At 33.8% G+C, this 16,230-nt stretch overlaps 2 protein-coding genes across 6 annotated transcripts in view; both read left to right on the top strand.

The window, feature by feature from the left end:
• Ipo11 (importin 11) overlaps positions 1–16,230 on the top strand; it is a 213,613-nt gene that overhangs the window by 148,391 nt on the left and 48,992 nt on the right. For 4 of the 5 annotated variants that reach the window (XM_021242972.2, XM_087189573.1, XM_013078962.3 and 1 more), the window contains one exon: positions 15,628–15,723. In XM_021242972.2, the coding sequence (XP_021098631.2) occupies positions 15,628–15,723 (96 nt within the window). Of the gene's footprint in view, positions 1–4,192; positions 5,191–15,627; positions 15,724–16,230 lie in introns of those variants that run through there. The other variant, XM_021242973.2, reaches the window with a different exon arrangement.
• Positions 4,348–5,190, top strand: Lrrc70 (leucine rich repeat containing 70). The gene has a single exon (XM_004921167.3). It carries the CDS (start codon positions 4,348–4,350, stop codon positions 5,047–5,049), a length of 702 nt encoding a protein of 233 aa, XP_004921224.2. The 3' UTR covers positions 5,050–5,190.

The following is a 16,230-nucleotide window of genomic DNA, read 5'->3' as shown; positions in this document are numbered from 1 at the left end:
ACAGGAGTTGTTTCTATTTTTATTTTAATTAAAGTATACCTTATAAACTTAGAAACTATGGCATTTTGTGACAATAATACACATGGACAGATTTTGTATAAAAATCATAGCTGGGGCTGGGGATTTAGCTCAGGGGTACTGACGCCTGCCTCGCAAGCACAAGGTCCTGAGTTCGATCCTGGTACCAAAACCACCCCCCCCCGAAACAAAAAGCATAGCTGTTACGATATTTTTATTCATAAATAATTTCAGATGTAGGAAAACATTACAAAAACAGTTCAAAGAAGACAACACAACCTGTGCCCCAAGTTACCTATTGTTAACCTTTGCCCCATTTGTTTTATCATTTGCCTGCATAGATGCTCTTTGCAGATAGAGAAATAGTTTTATTTTCTTAACCATCTGTGGCCCTTTACCCTTCAATGGTTTAGTCCAGGATCAAAAATTATATTTAGTTTTTATGTTTTTGTAGTCTCTTTTACTCTGTGGTGTTAATTCCTCAGTCTTGTTTCTTCTCATGACCAACATTTTTAAACAGTGTGTCCTTACCTCTCTCTCTCCTTTTTTCCCTTTGACTCTCTCTTTCTCCCAACGAAGTAGAATGTTCCTCATTGTGATGTGTTTGATATTTCCTACAATAGATTCAAGATTTGAAAACCTAGGTGAAATACTGCATAATCAATGTTGTATTTTCTTGGAATATCACATCCAGAGGTACCTGCTTCTCACTGATGATATTGACTGATTCTGGTCAAAGTGTTATGTAATTCCTCCACTGTATAGTTACTATTCTTTTCCTAGCAACTGCTGAGCAGTTGGTATTAAGCTACTTCTCATTAAAATTTGCACTTTACATTGAGCAAAGTGATCATTATTTGTTTACTACATTATTCTTTAAATTGTAAATTTCATTTCAAAGTTTTATTATCTTGATTTTAGGGTTTATAAATAACTTTTATTCATAACTGCCATCATAAGCCAGTCTTTGTATATAAACCACTGAGCTAAATCCCTGGCCTATACTCTCTCAATTTTAAAGGAGCTGTATATCATATCAAGATAAATTCTTTGAACAGCAATGTGAAATGCTTTCATAATAAATACTTGGCTTTGTGCTTAGCACTATCTATGACTACAAAAAAATAGGTGCATATTAAATAGCAAATTTATCAAAATGCTTCACAATTCTCAACTATTCTTCATAGCTGGCTACTGTTCTTTTACAGACTAAAAAAAAAAACTTGAAAACAACAACAAAACAAATTACAGAAAGGACACCTTTTAGAGGTAGGACCCAGTTTTCTCAAGTCCATTTTGTTTACTACTGTATTTTCAGAAATATATAAAGTGGACTAATGGATAGCCCACAGAATTTTCAATTTCATTGTACAACTTCAAGAGTTAGGAAAAGTCAAAGGGTCCATCAAAATCTAAGGGGGAAAACTACAAGGCCCTAAGACTAGAGCATTAATTACTTTTTTTACTATTTCAGATGTTTCCAAAGCAGACAAAACACTTAGATTCTTACAAGTTTTATGAAAACTATACTAAAAATAAATGACAATAAAATGAATCTGAGGACTGGAGATTTAGTTCAGTGGCACCACACTTGCCTTGCAAGCTTAAGGTCCTGAGTTTGATCCCCAGTACCAAAACAAAAAAAAGAGAGAGAGAGAGTGAGAGAGAATTTGATTATTTCTCACACTGTAATTTAATTGCAATTAAGACAATCAATCTAAATAGCATACTGAAACTCTTAGGTTGATGTGGTAAAAATTCCAATATCCAGCAAAACAAAGTTTAACTTTTTTGTCCATCTATGTGTAAGTTTCTGCTCTTAGAGACACATGTTCACTATTAGAGAAACCACAGAGGTCAAAAGAAGTAGATGCAGAAGTGAATTCTGAGACCTTAGTGGCAAAAATGGCCACTCGAATCTAGATTAGACTTCAATTTTACTGATTTCCTGAACTCCCTGGAAGGTACAAACAATCCCTAGTTTCATGAGCTTTAAATTATGTAACATGCTTTGTTAACTCTTCAAATGATCTCCAATGCTCAATGAATGTATTCAATATGAATTCTAACATGTTGATTTTGCTGTGTAATAACACATTAAAATGGATCCCCAGTACCAAAAAATTTTTTTTTGTTTTAAAAGGGTCAAACATTATTCATTGTCTTACTTTCTCCAACTTTTCATGCATAGATAATCTGTGATAGCAATTTGGCATTATTTTGTATACTTATTTTAGCTTTTTATACACAGTGATTATCTGTTGATAGCTAGAGCCTATTAGTATTTAGATTCTGGGAATCTAAAGTTTTCCAATACTTTTATAAAGAAAATCTTATTTTTAAACCCTAGGAGATATTTAGCTGCATACATAGGAAAACTCTGAATGCATTATGAAAAATAAGTTCCTGAGATTTCCTTTCAACAATACTTTTAAAACACAGATAAAATTACTTCCTGTCTCTTAGTTTCCTGTATCCATGGCAACCTCTGTTTTACACACTAACTGTAGAGGAACCAATGTGAAGAGTGGTGCTTCCTGAGCAAACTGTGGCTAAAAAAAAAAAAAAGAGGTAGAGAGCTGGAGGTCAACAGAAATGGAGTTTAGCAATGTCGCTCTTCAGATTTAAAAAGAAAACCCTTACTTGAATCAGCTGAGTGTTAATAATATCAATTTCCTGTTCTTGGTAAGATTATTTATTTAAATATAAACTTTTGGCTAGAATGAAATATTTTAGTTTTGTGAAATATTGTGGCTTAAAGAGTTTAATTGTTCTATAATATATTCTTTATAAATTATACTATTTGATATTAAATTTTAAATTGATAAAGGGATGTACATCCACATTCTGTCATCCTACATCAATTGTCACCCTGGTTATCAATTGTGATATATAAAATTAAATATTTTAAATTAATTTAGCAAACATTTTGCAGTTCATTAAACCTGAATTATCTTTTTGTCAGATAGTCAGTTAATGGCTAGCAGGTGTTAATAATTCTATATCATATTCCAAACACTCATTGTTTTATACTATCAAACATAGTATGATTTATATTATTGGCTGATCCTAATTAAAATAGAATACTGAAATTTTAGTATTATATAACTTATATTTTTAAGAGCTTTCTGATCATTTAAAGTTTTTCCTTCTTTTCTTATAGCCAATTCTGATATGAACAGAAAAACCAAGAACAGGGCTATGTGTGGATTACAGTTTTCTGTCTTGCCTATGACTCTTTCTACTTGTTACCTGTTTTCTTGTATTGTTATTCCATAAAGAGATATTTGAATGTTTGTCAGCTCTGCTCTTGGAGACAAATTAATTGCCATATAATTTAGGCCTTTCATGTATTCCTAAGAATTTTCATGGAAGTACAGTTTTCTGTATCTGACTGGAATAATTATCTTGTGGCATCGTATTTGGATAATTCTAGTATTGTGTATGTATATCCAAACACCTTTGTTCATTTGGGGCATCTGTATTTTTTATATCTAAATAATAATTTTATAAAACACTTAGATCCTGGAATTTTTAAGGGACTTTCAAATCTTCGTGATTTTAATTTATAAAGTAATCAAGTATCCTTTGTTCCAAGAGGAGTGTTTAAAGATCTAGTTTCAGTTCAGTATTTAAACCTACAAAGAAATCACTTCACTGTCCTTAGGAGTGGTACCTTTGTTGGTATGGCTGCTCTTCAGATTATTTGATTTATCAAGCAATAATATTTTAAAGATAATAAGACTTACTTAGGCTTTCCACACCGCAAAAACCTTAATTGTTTGTATCTAGAAAGTAATAATTTAACAAAAGTACCATCAAATGCTCTTGAAGTACTTAAGAATCTTAAAAGACTTTTTTTGTCTCATAAATCCATTAAAATAATACAGCCATTAGCCTTTAAAGAACTTGTCACCGTAGTGTTATCTCTTCCTGAAAAATTCAAGAATTAAAAATGTTATTAGAGATGGATTAAGTGGCATTAATAATCTTAAACATTTTATCTTAAGTCATAATGATTTAGTAGATTTAAACTCTGACACATTTAGTTTATTAAATAATTTAACTCACCTTAAGTTAGTTAGAAACAGAATAATCAGTATTGATAATCATACATTTGAAAAAATGGGAGCATCTTTGAAGATCCTTAATCTGTCATTTAATAATCTTACAGACTTACATCCAAGGGTCCTTAAGCCATTGTCTGCATTGATTCATCTTCAGACACATTGTGATCCTTGGGAATGTAACTGCAAACTTTTGGGCCTTCGAGACTGACTAGCATCTTCAGCTATTACTGTAAACATCTATTGTCAAAATACCCCATTCATGCGTGGCAGAGCGTTACGTTATGTTAAATGGACTGACATTACAAATTGCATTACATCTTCGACAAATGTATCCAGAGCTTGGGCTGTAAAATCTCTTCATATTCATCACAAGACCACTGCATTAATGATGGACTGGCATAAAGTAACCACACATGGGAAACATTTGGAAAATACTGAGACTCAGAGTGTTACTTTCTGGGAAGGAATTCGCACTTCACCTGCCAATAGATTTTTTCAAGAGAATACCCCTGGTAATCCGTTAGAGAATACTACAGTGTTACCTGTGCAAGTGCAACTTACTTCTTCTGTTAACTTGAACTTGGAAAAAAGTGCTCTACCAATTGATGCTGCTTCAGTGTCAGGGAAACCATCACTAATTTGTACCCAAGAAGTTGAGAAGTTGAATGAGGCTTTTGACATTTTGCTAGCTTTTTTCATCTTAGCTTGTATTTTAATCATTTTCTTGATCTACAAAGTTGTTCAATTTAAACAAAAACTAAAGGCACCAGAAAACCCAGGGGAAAATAGACTTGAATATTACAGCTTTTATCAGTCAGCAAGGTATAATGTAACTGCCTCAATTTGTAACACTAGCCCAAATTCTCTAGAAAGCCCTGGTTTGGAGCAGATTCATCTTCATAAACAAATTGTTCCTGAAAGTGAGGCACAAGTCATTCTCTTTGAACATTCTGCTTTATAACCCAACTTAGTATTGATTATATGAAAACAGCAGTGTCAGCCACATGGACATAAAATGGAATGCTTCTCACAGAATTAAACACTTTATTTGGAAATATAATGAATTGACTGTACATAGAATTATTAAATTGTATGGTTTTAATGATTTGTGAATAGTGTATTTATTAAGCAAAATTCCTTTGATAGATTCTATACTAAGAAGTATTAGTATCTAACATTTCTGAATGTCTTTCACTATGTTAAATACTTCAGGGCCGGGGATTTAGCTCAGTGGTTCTGCCACCTGCCCTGCAAGTGCAAGGACCAGAGTTTGATCCCCGGTACCAAAAAAAAAAAACAACAAAAATAGTTTACATATCATTTTTATAAACAGTCTCTTAAGGTAATACTGCCTACATTTTACAGGTAAGGAAACATAGGGAGGGTTTAAGTAATTGTCCTGAATTTTCACACAGTTTGTGACACTGTAGGTTGGACTAGAGCTGATGCTTTTAATTTCTTGCTCTACTGCTGCCAAGGTGCTAGGAGTATAATTGTGAAAAAATAGATATGATTTCTATTCCTGATAGAGCTTGAAATCTAGAGGACACACATGGTTACTGTACAAGTATGGTAAGTGTTCTATTTGGAGATGAAAAAAGTGACATCATGAAAGATACAGTGAGGACATTTGAGCAACAGCATGTCAGAAGGGTTAAAGGAAAAAAAAGAATGATTTTTTTTAGGATCTAAAACTCAGTGTAGCTAGAGTTCATGTGAGTGGTGGTATCAGATTTGAAGCTGGAAAGAGATATCAGATGATGAAGACTATTGTAATGTTGTGCTTTATACTGAGGGCAACAGAGAACCAACCATTGAGGCTTTTAAAGCAGTGGAGAACACCATCAAATTTACCATTTAGAAACTTCATACTTTTTGGAAGAAACAGTAAGACAGAAGGTAGAATTACCTGGGTGGGAATCTGAGTCACTAATCCAGGGGAGAGATGCCTGTACTGGAGACTTGGGCCAGGGGTTGTGGCAGAAAGGATGGATGGATCAAGAGCTACTTTGGGTCAGATGCACTGCCTTGGTAATTGTCTGAGGGCTGGCAAGTGAAGGAAAATTAAAAACTGCTATGTTTTTGGCTTAGGAGAGTTTGTGCTGTGTTTACTGAGAAGAGGAAAAAAGAGGAGCAGAAATATGTATGTGGAAAGACAGTGAGTTTGAATTTAGATGGATTGAATTTGAGGTGCATATCAAATGTCCAAGTGGAAATATCTAGCAAACAGAGGTTTACAAGGGAGATCTGACTGGTAAAGGCCAGTACATTATTCTTAACCTTTCATCATCCAGTACAGTAGAGTAAATGATACATTATTTCCAGTAAGTATTTAGGTCATGACATGGAAAGACTGGTAAGTGGGGAAGAATATAACTTTGCAGAAGATAAAAGAACCCACAGGAAATGTTAGTACCCTTGATTGAGAATCGCTGGTAATTTAAGTCATGAAAGTAAAGTAATACTCTTTTTGTATAAATGTATACATATATACCATGCTGCAGAATATTCTGTATATAGTAAGGTCCATGATTGTTAATGGTGATGTGAGCAAGAGAAAGACACATTTGCATTTTGTGAAAGAGCACTATCATACCTATAGAGAATGGATTGGAGAAAGTAGAATGTTCCTTGTTTGGGAAGTATGAAGTAGTTCAAACTAGAGGCAGAATTGGCTTATAGCATGATATTAATAGAAATGTAAAGAGGTAAGAACAAGTAAATTTCAGAGATGTTGAAGAATTGGGATTTGGGATGGTGAATGAAAAGAAAGGTCAAAACTGGATCCAAGGTTTCTGGCTTAACTGGGTCGAAGGAGATGCTCTTTATTCAGGTAAGAAAAGTTGGAAGGAAGCCTAGTTTTGATTTTCTGGGTTTTTTTTGTTGTTGTTGTCTGTTTGTTTTGTTTTTGTTCGTTGTTAGGGAGACACTCATAAGTTTGGTATTAGTTATCTTTATGTTTTAGGTGCTTGTGAGATTGCCAAGAGCAGACAAAAGAGGATGCAGATGTGTTAGGGCTCCATATCTCAGCAAAAGGTCATTCATCAAGTGTGCTGGCAGTACAGAGGAGGAATTTGCAGGGAGCTTGCTTGAGGCAGGCCTGAGTACAGTGTGATCACCAATTTTTTTCTGGAAGAAAACCACGTAAGACTTTACATTATATTTTGAAAGCTATAAGAAAGTGGTCAAATTTCTATTTATATGAAGTTAATTATAGATATGTAGTTTTAAATACTATAAAATATTACTTAGATGTATTTTTCCTCTTATTTCGTGTTATAATTTTATACACATATTTGTTACACATTTTTAAACCTTAAAGTGCTGTCTTTTGCTTTAACTTTTAAACTTTTTAAAACATTAAAACCATGACATGGTATGGTGGCACATGCCTGTAATCCTAGCACTTGGAAGCTGAGGCAGGAGGATAGCATGAGTTTGAGGCCAACCTGGGCTACATAGTGAGTCCAAGGCCAGCCTGAACTACAAACACAAAGCAAGACCCTGTCTCAAAAAACCAACCAACAAACAAAACCCCACCATCTTCTGCTTCTTCGACAGGTACAGTAGAGTCTTTACTAATGCTGACATCGATGTCATCATTGTTATCAATCAGAATCCCCTTTTAGTTACCTAGGACTGTTTTCTAGAGCACATCACTCTCATGTTGGGTCTTCTTAGCTTGTGACATGTCGGACTTCTGTAAGAATTGAATTACAAGCTACAACAACCTTTTCATATAACTTTAATAACAGCACAATTGGCTTTTTCAATTGTCGTGAAGGTATATCATTTTGATTATTTTATATTTATTAAATAGCTTTGTTTTCAACAATTTCCAACATTTACAATGGTGAGATCATACAACCAACCTCATCATTACCAAACCTCTGTCAAATTCCTTTATCCTTTAAAAATAAAAATTGTGTCACAAGTGACTTTTTTTTCTTTTTTTCTTTTTTTTTTTTGGGGGGACCGGGGATCGAACTTGGGTCCTTGCGCGAAACCACTGAGCTAAATCCCCAGCCCACAAGTGACTTTTAAGTACTCTAAAGAAACATTGATTTTGTTTTGTTTTCGAACCTAATTTTTTTGTCCCAGGTAGTTCTGTACCAGTCATTGATTATCTCCCTTTTCAGGGAACCTTAGTATGTCTTCATTGGGCACTGTTTCTTATAATGTGCATAATCTTTCTCTTGAAAACCATAGGATGACAATTTCTACTCATCCTACTACATATCTTTTAGTTATATCTTACAATCTTGAAGACAGTGCCTTTGTGTGTGCATGCATGTGCATGCTGAAAAGAACACCTCAGATTAATGGAGTGGTTTTTTATTTAAAAGGCTTTGGAAAGATCATTGTTGATTTTAAAATAATCCACTTTCATTTTATGATACTAAATTTCCACTATGAAATTTTAGCCTGTTTCATTGCCAGTATTTGTCAGGAAACTAGATTTTTAAATTTATTTTCCCATGAACATGCAGCAAATTACCATGTGGAAAGGATGTATGTTTCCATTTAAGTGCCAAAAGTATTTGTAGCTTAGGTTCTGGAAAATATCTAAAGGAGGGGAAAGTAATTTTGGTGTAAATGTCACTATTTCATAGTCTCTGATGCTGTGGAACTTCAGAATAAGATGGATAAATCAGGGCTTTGACTCTTTCAATAAAATGTTGTTCCTTGCTTAATTTTGTTAGTGATATAAGCAGAGTTAAGAGAGTATGTTATTTGGTTGTAGCTTTTAATACTTCAGTACTTTTTTATTTTCTTAAATTACCCCAACTTCATTTACTTCTTTTTTTCATTAGTACGTATTTGCAGTACATGTTTGTATTTATCATGAGGAGCTTGTACATGTACATAACACATTTGATTTGTCTGTTTGTTTTTGTTCTTGTTTTGGACCCCTTCCCTTCCTTTGCCTCCCAGCTCCCTTCAACTCTTCTTCCCCTTCCCATTTGCAAAAGCTCTGTTTCCATTTCTTTCTTCAACTCTAATTTTAGAGTGGCTTCAGATATTAATTAGGTATGATTTGTAATTTGTTAATTATGATCTGATTAGATCAGAGAAAATTCCAAAGTGTTTATGTTTCTCTTTGTTTCTGCCTGTTTTCCTTCCAGGATCATGCGATGAAGACATGATGTAAATATGTGAAGCCATCACTTATAGAGACATAATTTAAGATTATATGCTCTGTGATGATGAATTAGTTACCTTAAAAGTAACCTTAAAAAAAATAGTATAAAATGTTCACTAGAAAAATTCTAATAAAAATTGGATAGATAGGAACTGGAGACCTGTATTCAATCTAATATTATTTAGGTTGACCAAATGAATATTAGATTATGTGTGCCTTAGGGGATTGAAGATTTTATTTTCTAATGGCATTTAAGTTTTCAAACACCTATGTTTTGAGTTTACATGATACAAGAGAAATAATTTTAAGGCAGTATCGATTTTTTTTTTTTTTTTTTTGGTACTGGGGATCAAACTTGGGTCCTTCTGCTTGCAAGGCAGGTGGCAGAACCACTGAGCTAAATCCCTGGCCTCAGCATAGATTTTTAAGTCAGCTGAATAAATATAAGAATGATTTATTAGTTTCTTTATTACATAGTTTTCAGAAACAAGGAAAAATGACACTGCATTGTTTTTGGAGTTCACATGCTCTACAGCTGTAATCTTTATTACATACTCAGAAAGTTCCTTAAAATCCTTACCTTTAGTAAATGCTTAGACAATATTTAAGAACTATAGTTTTATTTCTGTGTACTTGATTGAAAAAAGTTAACTGAAAACTACATGGAACTGGTTTAAATGATCAGAGGGTTTTTATGCTGAGTACAGCCATTCATTCTCACTCTGAATGTTTGTACCTGTGTAGCATCACCTTCTCAGATAACAGTTGCTTGTTGCTGTCTGTAGAGGATTGCTTTCAGGACCCATTAAAATCTGCAGGTGCTGCAGTGCCTTATATAAAATGATTTAGTGTTTATGTATAACCTACACATATCCTTCCATGTACTTGGAATTATTTCTAAATTACTTACAATACCTAGTGTATAAATGCTATGTAAATAGTTATTAAGCTGTAATAAAAATAATGCAAAAGGTCCGCATGTTCATTATGAATGTAGTTTTTTTCCAAATATTTTTAAATTAGTTGATCAAATCCATGTATGTAGAAGCCTCAGATAAATATTCTTTTATTTGAAGAACAGAACATGCAAATGTTTAAACATTTACATGCAACAAATTTGAGGTCAGCCTGGAGAACTTAGTGACACTATCTCAACATAAAAATAAAAAGCAGTGGAGATGGAGCTCAGAGGTAGAGCATTATGTGTAAAGCCCTGGGTCTGTTGCTAGTACTGGAAAAAATAAATACAACACTTCATATGTGCCTCAAGTTACTTGTAATCTTAGGTAAAGCAAGTCTGAAAAATTAAAGGACATTAGAAAAAGTGAAAAATGCTGTATGAGTTGTGTGTCAAATTAGTAGTGCAGAGGTCTTATACTACTTGGAATTCAAAAGACAGCTCAGTTATATGCAGTAGAGTGGTCAGGAAAGGCTTCATAAAGAAGTGTGAATGAAGATGAATAGCAACAGAAAGGAGACCATTGTGAGGAGCAGGGAGAAAGTAAGCCTGTATTTTGGAGTAAGGAACTATTAAAATTCAGGAGGTGGAGACTTCACTAATTGGCAACTGTAATGTACTATAACTTTGGAAACATGGTTTACTAGAGACTACTGAGGTACTTGGTAATTCTCAAAAGTTCTTAGGGAAAAAGAATGAAATTTAAGATACTAGAATAGCAGGAACTCATTTGTCTCCTCAAATTCCTCAATGATAAAAAAATGAATAGAATTAATAAGGTCCCATTTAGCCTTATGATATGAAAACTTGCTTTATTTAATTAGATTGCTTTATTTAATAAGAGCAGCACTCCTAATGAAATGAAAGATGAATGAACCTGAAATTTCCAAGTTTTTAAGTGATAAAAGGAATCAAGTCTCTAGGAGCCAGTGATGGGAATTAGAGAATAATGATTTGCTGTTGCTTCTCTGACAATGTCCAGAGGGCAGGCTGCTCTGACTTTGAGTGCCAGTTAACCAATCAGAAATACTCCAAAATTTAAAAAGAAATTTAGGGTATTATAACTTGATTATGAACAAACAATGAACATCTAAATTTGTTGCTTAATTTCTTTTTCTTACAGATTTCTAGTCCATAACAGAATCCTGAATTTAATTATTTATTTAGCACCAGGGATCGAACTCAGGACCTTGCGCTTGCGAGGCAGGCGGTGGCACCACTGAGCTAAATCCCCAGTCCAATCAGATCCGGAATTTAAAAGCACAGCATTTTTATTTATAACATTTTCGTTTGAATCAAAGAACAGATAACATTTAATTTCAGTACACTAACACTAGACTTTTTTAGTTTCAGAGTTTTCTTTTTTTTTATCCCTAGACCCTGTCATGGTATCTGCCACACATAATATTGAGTAAATGGTGACCTATTCAACAGAAAGGGTTTGCCTGAATAATGCATTTGGCTGTTTATTCTAATCATTTCCTTTGTAAATTGACTGATATCCTTGTATAAGTCTACATCCTGTTTCTTGATACTCCTTTTTGTTCTTATAGTGAATCAGCCTTCTGAAGTCTGCTCATGGGACTAAACCTAGATGTTAGTTTTTCCTGGAATAATCAGTACTCGGTTGATTTTTGCTTTATTTAAAGCTTCTGAATATTGGCTTTTTGACTGGGCTATTACATTTGTAATTCACATGGAGAATTGTTTTAGGGACTCCAAATTACTGTGTCTTTCTTGTTAATGTGAACTGTCACTTGGTGAGAAGTGGCTCATGAAGAATGAGAGAGGGTCGGGGCAGGCGCAAGTTCCTGAGTTCGATCCCTGGTACCAAAAAAAAAAAAAAGAATGAGAGAGATCTAAGGTTACATGGCTTCCTTTGGTGGCCTTCAGTTCTTCCATGTTTTACCCAACATCTGATTTGGTGTTTTGTTTTGGGTTTTTTTTGGGGGGGGTGTACACATTTGTTAATGATTACATTCATTGCCAACATCTGATTTGAATAGGTGAGTATGGCACACCAGTAGAATTCTCAGAAAGTGTTTCTCAGGTCTCCAACATGTATCACATGTAAATGAAAAAACTGGGTGATTTTTATCAAGAAATACAGCAAGTACTACCTAGTTTCTGGCTCTTTTTTTTTTTTCTTTTGGTACCGAGGATCGACTTGGGACCTTGCACTTGCGAGGCAGGCTCCGGAACTGGCTTGTTTTTAAGAATAAAGCCTCTTTTCCCTCTTGTTTCATTTCATTCTACGTTTACAGCTCTTTTGGTTGTTTCCATTTTAAAATTTTAGTCACATTTTAAATCACTTAATTCAAGAAGATTGTGCATTATAGAAAACAAGATTCTTATGAAACAAAAGGGTTAAGAGAGTGTTGTATGAATAAAAGATAAAATGAAGGCTTAATATTAGCTAAAACTTCATGTTACTGAAGGTTGTAGTAAGAGTACTATATATCAAGTAAATCTTTGTTTAAAGGCTTTATTATAAAATGTTACAGTTAAACATTTGGGGGGGAATGTATTATAATACCTGTCATAGGATAAAAAGAATTGATACCTTCTTAATGTTTATTTTATTTAAATATTCTATATGCCAGGAAAGTATAAGCTTCTTTGGTGTTTTTTTTCTCTTATTTGGAGACACTTTCCCCAAGCTGCTTAATGAGTAGCAAGTAAGATGGATTTTTTTGATGAGTGATTTTTTTTTTTTAGACTTGAGTGCTTTGAAGATAATTTTTCTATAACTTACCTTTTTACTGACTGTAGAATGTGGCGTGGATATTTTCCTTCCTCTCTTTTATTTTCAGTTCTTCCCCAGTGTCAGCACCTACCATTCAAAGCCAGCTAGCATTCCCTTTTACCCTGAGCCATAGTCATTTTTCATTTTTCTGACCTTGGAATCTATGTCTCATCCTTTTTTGCGCTTAATAGATACTCCAGGATGAGTGTAGTTTTCCCTCTCTAATGTAGCTACTTCCTAATTAACATGCCACATAGTGGAACACAGTCACATTTTGGTTTCCAGATACCTGTTAAGAAAGTGAAAATTCATGATCTTTTTTTTAATGAAAATACACAGTGCTCAGCGATTCCATTGATTCCTTGTGAAATTTCTGGTTTTCCTAGGTGTGGAGTTGATACTTGGAATTATTATAGAGAAAGCTATTACCTGAGTAGATTGTTCCCAAATAATATTGAAATAAAGGCCTGACTGATGATAGGAAATGGTAGTCTAGAGGGATTTTGTCTTTTTGAGCTAATTGAGGTCAGTGTTGACAGCTACCAGAGTGATGTTTTGTTAAGAAATTTCAGGTCTTGCCTGTGTTAGCATGCCATGATGGTTTCATGGTGATTTGTTCTGCAGTGAGAAGGAGAAATGGCTATATTCTTCCTGCATATCTGCCATCTTTGAGTCCAACTTTACTTATAGTGGAGGAGACTAAGACCCAAAGAAATTGTCTTAGTGACTTTTTTGTTACTGGGACAAAATACCTGGCACCTACAAGTTAAAGGAGGAAAGATTTAGTTTAGCTCAGTTTGTAGAGGTTTCAGCTCAGCGTCTACTAGCTCCAAGGCAGAGTGATATGGTAGAGGGGCATTGTAAAAGAAACAGTCCATGCAGGGTAGGCAGGAGGCAGCAGCCTTCTTTCTGCTTTTCCTTTAATTCCATCCAGGCTGTAAGCCTATTGATTGGTGCCGCCCATATCCAGGTTGGGTCTTCTCATCACCAACGTCCAGAACCATGCTAAACCTATCAGTGAACTAATCCAGTTATTACACACCCAAGATCCAGGCCCCCCTCCCCCAAAGCCCCACATATGAGGCTATGAGGCTTTGGGAAGATATTTAGAAATAAGGCATAACAGAAATGAACTAACTTCAGTAGGCTTACACAGTTAGATGAACCTCTAGTGAAAAATCTTGGCTTTCTAATTCTTTTTTCTAGTGTGATTCTCACTGAAGCAAATAAGATAGACTGTGTGTTTCTTTAGAGAATTTTTTTTTTTTTGGTCTCTTTTTGAGACAGGATTTTGCTGTGTAGTTCCAACTGGCCTTAAACTCACTAAGCACCTCATAATGGCCTTGAACTTACAGTTATCCTCTTGCCTTAGCCTCCCAAGTGCTGAGATAACAGGGATGTGACACTATTATAGGGACTTTATAGCCTTCTGAAATTAGGTATTATATACAGATTAGGATATATCAAAATGATGTCTACTAGTTATTATTTAGTAATTATTATTCTGTGTGGTGATTGAGTTGCCCAAGCTTGATTATATTTGAATGTACAGGTATAGGCTTCGACTTCCCAAACAGGCAAGTGACCAAACTGTGCTGACCTTAGAAACTACCTTACTGAACATTTTAAAATTAATTATGCATGTTAGTGAAGTGTAAGAAACATGGTTATGGCCCTTGTACGAATGATGCTATAAGTTCTTTGGAGGCAGAACTTGTAACCTATTCTGTTAGCTTTGAATTCACATAATTTATTATGCCCACAGTTGACTATATACTTTTACTGTTTGAAAAGTTAGGTATATTTTACATACAGAAAACCCTTTTTTTATTGTGAAGTTTTATAGATGTAAAAAATTGTGTAACCACTGCCATGTTCAAGATACATAAAGTTTCTATTATCCCCAAATGTTCCATTGGTTACTTTGCCAGGGAACCACAGACCAAATAATTTTGTCTAAGAAGTCACATACATGGAGTCATATAGTATGTAGGCTTTTGAATCTGTCTTACTTCTTGTAGCATGTGTTTGATATTTATCCATGTTGTTGCAGGTGCCTGTGTTTAGTTCCTTTTAATTGCTAAGTATTGCTCCATTGTATAAGTGTACAATTTCTTCACCCATTCATTAGTAGACATTTGGGTTATTTGAGACTAGTATGAATAAAACTACCATAAATATAGGTCTTAGAATAGTTCTTTTGGTCTTAAGTAAATATCTAGGTGTGGAATTGCTTAGTTGTGAAGTATGTGTTTAACTTTTAAAAAAAATGACATATGTTTTAAGTATGGGATGCAGATGTTCTTTGTATATTCTATGTCCACATCCTTTACTAGACGCACATTTTATAAATATTTTCTTTCATTTCTTTTTCTTGACAGTGTCTTCAAAAGAGCAGATATTTTAGTCAGCATTTTTATATATTTACCTTTCTTGTTATAAGATTAATATAAGATGCTTATAAGAGACTATTAAAATACCTCTTTCTTATCTAATCCCACTGTATCTAAACATACTAATAATCTTGTGAAAGATATATGTGTAAACAGTTTTTGCCTTAAATAAATTATGGAAGTTTCTTTTGTATTTTAAAACTAAAAGTTCTCTTCATATCTAAGACAATATTAGATTTAAAAAAGAATCACCTGTTAAAATACTCCGGTTAACATGTTTTGCTCTTTTTTTATTCTAGTGTTATCCAAGATAAATTCTGTGGTATCATAAATATCTCAGTGGAAGGCCTTCATGATGTCATGACAGAAGACCCCGAGACACGAACATATAAAGAGTAGGTGAATCATTCAATTAATCATGTTTGCATTTAGGTGTTAAATACATAAATACATGCTGCATGTCACCATATAAACAACAGTATAGAAGGTTTGTAATTTTGTCTTTTATATAGAAATTTCTAATTCATTATTTTGTTTAAAATATTTATTGTTTGATCATGAAATCAGCTTTATTATGTTACAGTGATATTCTGAATTGGGCTTCTTGTTTTATGAGCTAATATTAGGTTTTTTAAGAATTTCAAGTGTATTTAGACTTGGAATATAAATTCCTTAAAAATGGTTTAAGTGTGTTCTTTTTTTCTGCTTACAAAATTCATTTTCTCTTCAGGCAACTTTTGAGGGAAATGAAATGAGTTGCTTTGTATTTGCCTGGTTGAAACATCTCTAGTGCCTTTCAGGTGTTGAGGGGAGGGTACTTTAATAATTAGTTCCAAAAAATAATGGTTAAATTTATGTTCTTTAGGAGAATAAAATACTGGCAGTACTGATAACCTGATTTT

Source organism: Heterocephalus glaber, unplaced genomic scaffold, assembly GCF_053883595.1.
Source record: "Heterocephalus glaber isolate CG9 unplaced genomic scaffold, H.glaber_assembly_v1.0 deba00001543, whole genome shotgun sequence".
Taxonomy (NCBI): Eukaryota; Metazoa; Chordata; class Mammalia; order Rodentia; family Bathyergidae; genus Heterocephalus; species Heterocephalus glaber.
The sequence above is the reverse complement of the archived record's forward strand: the minus strand, read 5'-3'. Positions and strand labels throughout refer to the sequence as shown.

Coding starts and splice junctions, on each gene's coding strand:
- Lrrc70 (XM_004921167.3), top strand. CDS start 4,348: ATGCGTGGCAGAGCGTTACGTTATGTTAAATGGACTGACATTACAAAT.